This window comes from Protomyctophum parallelum (genome assembly GCF_964188405.1).
Source record: "Protomyctophum parallelum genome assembly, chromosome: 7".
NCBI lineage: Eukaryota > Metazoa > Chordata > Actinopteri > Myctophiformes > Myctophidae > Protomyctophum > Protomyctophum parallelum.
Window position 1 is genome coordinate 32,698,154 of NC_139705.1, and position 6,452 is coordinate 32,704,605.

The window sequence follows — 6,452 nt, forward strand, 5'->3', positions numbered from 1 at the left end:
AAAGTGAGAAATCATGACAATGAACACAATGTTTTGGGCCGATCAAATAATTTATAAGAAGAAAAACAAAACAAATAGTCTTGTCTCCTGCCTTTATTTTCTTCTTTCTAATGATTTGATCGGCCCAAAATATTGTGTTCATTGTCATGATTTGTCACGATCCGAGTTGGCTTTGTCCGTGGCGTAACCGTCTTTAAATAAATACTTTAAAGAAATGCCTATGAGAAAATGAACGGCGATTTCTTTTCCATGTCTCTCGAGTGGTCGGGACTGCGACGCTCTATAGACAAATCCACAGAGGGGTGCCCTGGGCGCGGCCATTACTGAGGTGTAATCCATGGAGCAGGTGCTCCGTAGGCCAGAGAGTGTACACTCTGTTAAATTAATCACTGAATCAGTGATTTTACAATATAAATTGGGGTCCGAGGTCTAATGCATGTCACCCTGAGGGTCCTTGAAATTAAAATCTGCAGCCAAATAAATCAATTTGGGGGTCCTTGACACACGTTTGGAAACTGCGCACTGCCCTGCAGGCTCCCTGTTGGATGATGTTCATTTGTGACTCCTGTCATCTGCTCCCTTGTAATCTGCCTCCCAGAGCTGTCCTTAACACCATGAGCTATGTAAATACATAATGAAGGTTTTCTGCCTGATATGCGCACGCATGCACACAATCACAGCCCTAATAGTCTCCTTCATCTGAGCGGAAGCTTCCTTGTTACATAACTAATATGAATTACATTAAATCCTTACATAAAATGTGACACGATCAGATGAAATAGGAAAAAGAACGTTTTCATTTCTTTATCCATCCGTATTGTATCACAGACAGCGCACATCAGTATACATTTCTCATCATCTCTTTTTATGAATAAGATCTAGAATTTGGATTTTGTTACCATTATTAGGATCATTTGAATTCTAGTATCAGTGTATCCACTTCTCCAACAGCTTCAGAACGATAACAGAAGAGAGAAAATGACAACTGACTGCCATGGGGACTAGATGATTTGTGACACCTCGAACAGATCAAGCTAACACTGAATTCTACCATACTGTTTCAAACACTATACAAAAGTGGCGACACTCGCCAGGGGAATTGTGTTGTGATCTCCTAAATCCCCTGCTATCCTCCATTGATCCCAAAGATCCTGTGTTTATTTATCTGTGGATCACTTCCGAGGACCACTCAGGACCATTTAGCACCCACACAAAGGTCTCGTTGCGATTTGGTCTCTTCCATCACAGCATGGAAACGTAACATTTCTCTGTCCCTTTCCCAGGTGACTTGGTAGGAATCTCTGTTAGAGACATTGCAGACCTACATATGGCGTACAAACCAGGCTTTATTCTCTAACGGCAGAAAAGGCATATTCCTCAATGCCACTGACCTCATAACATTATAACAAATATAAAATATAAAAATAATAACAATGACCTTTCAGTGTATGTAAAAGAGGCTATTTTCTTACACACAATCCCTCTGCAAAGATTGGCGAGCGCACAACTTAGTTTTGGTTACTTTTTTTGCAATGCAGCTCACTGGCCCAGGCTATTAGTAGGCTACTCCTGTCAACACGGACAGACAGATGGACAGACAGATGGACAGACAGACGGACAGATGACACAGACAGAGATGGTCAGACGGGACAGAGGAACGAACACGGATGGACAGATAGACGGATGGACGGATGGAAGGACGGACGGACGGATGGAGGCACTGACCTTGGTGACCTTTGCAGAGACAGGCACCCATGGTGTCAAGGACAGCCCCGGGAGGTTATCTGTTCACCATGGTGACAAGGCATGGAGAAGGAGGAGGAGGAGGATGGGGTAACGGTGCAGGGGGGGCCGGAGAGAAAGAAAGAAAGATAAGAAAATAAGAAAGAAATTGACCCCGGATATCGGTGCGGAGCAGTCAGCGGAGGAGGAACAGGTGAGGAGCCGGGGAGAGAGAAAGTAGGAGACAACGTTGGGGAAGCTTTCTTCCCAAGCCCAATGCTTCGCCTGAGTTTACAGAAGGAGACGTGAGAGGAGCAGAGTGAGGGGAAGGTAGCGAGGTGAGAGCAGAGTGAGGGGAAGGTAGCGAGGTGAGGAGCAGAGTGAGGGGAAGGCGGCGAGGTGAGAGGAGAGGAGCAGAGTGAGGGGAAGGTGGCGAGTGAGAGAGAGAAAGAGAGAGGGAGAGAGAGAAACAGACAAGAATGGAAAAATGGGGAAAGCATGAATATCTGTTTGCTGATGTGACGGTGTCCCCTCCCACTCTATTATCTCGCTCTTTGTCTGTCTGTCTGTCTGTCTGTCTGACTCTCTCTATGTGTTTCCCTGGATGGGCGAGCATGGACAGAGGTATGCATTCATTGGCGCAGTCACAGGAAAAGGTCATGGTGATATTTTGCATACAATATACCTGTGTGTTTTCTGACTGAGTTATGCACTCCTATAGAATCAGGGCTGCTGGATAAGAATGTGAAACTCTCTCACTCTCAACCATGTCTGGAAACAAAGTGTCAATCTTGGCACACATGCGCTCATGCATTGCATGCACAAACTAACTCACCTTCTCACCTTTCTGCCAGCACCCCCCCCCCATGTGCACCCTCTCTCTCTCGCACGAGTGTGTGGGCGGGCGGGTGGGCGTGCACGCACACACGCACACACACACACACACACACACACACACACACACACACACACACACACACACACACACACACACACACACACACACACACACACACACACACACACACACACACACACACACACACACACACACACAAATAACATGAGATAAGTGCCAATATGTGTGTTTGTTTGTGGCCCCAGCAAAGTATGATTCCCTCATGAGAAAAATGTGGGGCTCCGCTGACATCATCCCTGGCGTTGGAGCCCTTATCTCCGTCACCGGGAAAATCCTGTTACCATGGCGACCATGTTGCTCCACGCTTTCACGTATTCCTACAGGGTTGGACAGGGGGATTGGGAACGTGTGAGCCTGTGAGGTGACATTATTAATCTGATGGCGAGGAGATGATAAAGTTATCTGTGAAAACTTAACCTTGACATTCAGAAACATGAAAGTCCATCCTCCACCATCACAGAGATCCATGCTGATGTCCTCTAAAATATGACTAGTGACAACTGACAATAGAGGTGGTCTAACTTGCAGGGCTGGTGGTGGTGCTGAAGCAAGGGTGCTCTAAAAATAACAGAGGAAGGGGTTTAGGCTGGGTGGTTAGGAGCAGTCTGACCTCTGCTGGCACTATGGGAAATGTGCAAGCAGTTCAGTTGCTGTCACTAAACATTGACAATTATGGAATCTTGAATAAGGATTAGAATGTATTTGCTGAAGTGAACTCACTTCATACACAAGAGAAGCCATTTGTTCACCCTTATTTGTGGACACTCTGAATTTTACAAAACTCTGCAATATGGTAGAGGACTATGCCAAATGGTGAAGACACGAAGCCCACAACCATTGGCCAAAGGGTGGCGCTATAGCACTCAATTGAAAATCCAAACTTTGAGCAGGCATGGCTCATGAACCGTTTGACCGACAGCAATAAACCTCAATAAACATTTTGCTATACTATTTAGCCTTAATTACTCTTTGCTACAAACACTGTCATACATTACAACATGAAAATACAAAATGCTATCTTATTTCCATCTACTTCCTGTCTGTATTTAGGCCTACACCCTATTCTCCATGTGCGTCAATCACACTCATTACTCACACCAACACCTTCCTTGCTCACGCGTGGAACTAGAATTGTTCGGCCGGTTGAGTTTCTAGTAACTACAATCAACACATGACTGGCTGAGACTGAACTGCATGGACACAGGTGAACACAAGTTAGCAATCAGGATAGGTGAGACAAGACAGGTAGCAAAAATTAGAGCAGACAGGAAACACTAGGAACATAACTACACAATAAAGGTACACAGTACACAGTTCATGACAGTGATCCTTAGATCTCCCACAATTCTATGAAAAACTGTTACAATTGATCTCCTCCTGGGATTTATTGATCAAAATGCACAAAACTGGCCCAGGCCGTAGCGTAACGGTCTGGGCACCGGACTGGTGATCCAGTCGCGGTGTGCCGCGGGTTCGACTCCCGGACCCGACACGGCCTTTACCGCATGTCATCCCCCCATCTCTCTCCCGTTTCCTGTCAGCCTACTTTCTATCCCTTAAAAAATCAATAAAGGCGTAAGCCACAAAAAAAATATCTTAAAAAAAAAAAAAAAAATGCACAAAACTTATACACATTAACTTTGGACCAATATCTAAAAACCCAGTGGAAGAGAAGTTTTTTAAAGATGGAGTGCCGTGAATTTTTTCCACCCTAAAACATAATCATCAGGTCTTATTGTTATATAAGGTGTACATAAAAACGAATCCAGGGTGTCTAATGAAGTACTGTCACCTCATAGACACAAAAAATAAAAATAAATGTGGCACTCAATCTTTAAGTGAATAATGCATACATGCAGTCACATGTTTATGAAACTTTATAGAGGGTCATGCCAAATAGCATTGAAACCAGTCTTACTCCATTCGACCAAATGGGGGGCGCTATAGCAATCGTTTGGAAATGAGAACTTTGAACAGGCATAAATCAAGCCTCGTTTGGCCAAAAACCATGGATCTTTTTACAAAAAATGTAAAAAGAACCACAGCTGAAAAAGGTTTTGGAGGTGCTGGAGTCACAAATGGATAATGGAAAAAATGAAGGGAAGCTCCGCACACTCTTCTGCTGCACATGGACAGAAAATTCCACTGCCGTGCGTCGGCTCCCAAGTCCCAACTTTAGATAAAATCAACTACTTCGCTACTCACCGAAACAAAGGCTGTTTTGTGTTGTTGAAAGTCTATTCTCCAGGGCAGAAAATAGAGTATGTCCGCCATGCCGATTTTACTTAGAGTGCCCCCTATAGATCTGTTCAATATAAATTATAGATCTGTTCAATATAAATTGCCCATTGACCAGATCTGTAGAGGGCACTCTAAATAAAATAAAATAAATTCCTGTGTGACGTCACTCCACTCCAATTCCTCCAACACCCATTGGTCTCACCACGCCCATCCTTGCCATCTTTGCATGCAGTTACCCATATTTGCATGGGCATGGTGTTATAGGCTTAGGCATTGTGTTTGTGAGATTATGGTTAAGGCAGGGGTGGATTGGCCACAGGACGTACCGGTACCAGGCATATATGCCCGGTGGGCCGACCCTCTGGTGGGCCAAATGTTAAATTAGTTGTCTGTTGGTTGTGTTTCATTGATGTTGTACTGTAAATGTGGTGGCTTGTATTTCAAGTATTTGTATGGGTCTCGACCCGAAAAATCAGTAGAGTATCTGCACACTGTTTGTGGTGGGCCAGTCTGGGCCTTAAATTCTGTGAAAATGTTCAGGCCGAATTTTTGTCTCAGTCCAGCCCTGGTTTAAGGTTAGGTTTAGGCATAGTTTTACTGAGGTTAAATGTTAGATTTATCATAGTTTTAACGAGGTTAGGATTAAGATTAGGTTTAACATAGTTTTTCTGAGGTTAAGTTAGGGTCGGCTATTTAATTGCATGGTCTTCTTTCTCTCAACTTCAGTCTTCTATGTTTCTATGGCTTATTGTGCGTATTGCATATCATTTTTTTCTTTCTTTCTTTTATTATTGCTTAGTGCATTCCTTCTTGGGCCCTCAATCTTATCGCTGTTTGCAGCTAAATTGTTTTGTATTTTTAATTTTTTATATGGTCCCTGTTCAATAAATATTTAAATATTTAATTTAAAGTATTTCTGCTTTGCTGTAAAGCAGAAGGAGGAACCGTGTAATAAAGAAAAACAGTGTTGGACAGTATAACTATAATGCATTTACTTGAGTACTGTACAAGTACACTTTTTGAGTATCTGTACTTTACTTGAGTATTTGTATTTTTGGATACTTGTGATTCGCCACTATATTTCAAAGACAAATATTGTTAATATACTTTTGACTCCTCTACATTCCTATAGAAACAGGGAAAATGTTATGAATTAACTATTGCATCCCTATTTCAAATATAGTGATAAAACTGAACAACAGTGATTCTCAGCCCAGGCCGTAGCGTAACGGTCTGGGCACCGGACTGGTAATCCAGTCGCAGTGTGCCGCGGGTTCGACTCCCGGACCCGACACGGCCTTTACTGCATGTCATCCCCCCATCTCTCTCCCATTTCCTGTCAGCCTACTGTCTGTCCCTTCAAAAATCAATAAAAGGCGTAAGCCGCAAAAAAATATCTTAAAAAAAAAAAAAAAACAGTGATTCTCAAACATTTTCATGTCAAAGACTTTCACCCCCAAATTGACATATTCTTTTTGCAATCATTTTTTGTTGCACTAGCCTACTTTGTCCACTACTGGATAAAACAGACCAGCATGCCAAATCACCAGTGAGCACCAAGGTTAATTTC

The 6,452-nt window shown here is 43.2% G+C and overlaps 1 protein-coding gene across 1 annotated transcript in view; it reads right to left on the minus strand.

Annotated features, from left to right (window-relative positions):
* fam131c (family with sequence similarity 131 member C) overlaps nucleotides 1-4,915 on the minus strand; it is a gene marked incomplete at both ends in the record, with an annotated part of 30,003 nt that extends 25,088 nt beyond the window's left edge. The window contains 3 exons of the mRNA XM_083769775.1: nucleotides 2,871-3,016; nucleotides 3,164-3,199; nucleotides 4,847-4,915. Coding sequence (XP_083625901.1) covers nucleotides 2,871-3,016; nucleotides 3,164-3,199; nucleotides 4,847-4,915 — 251 coding nt within the window. The remainder of the gene's footprint in view (nucleotides 1-2,870; nucleotides 3,017-3,163; nucleotides 3,200-4,846) is intronic.
* Between the last annotated feature and the right edge of the window lie 1,537 nt (nucleotides 4,916-6,452).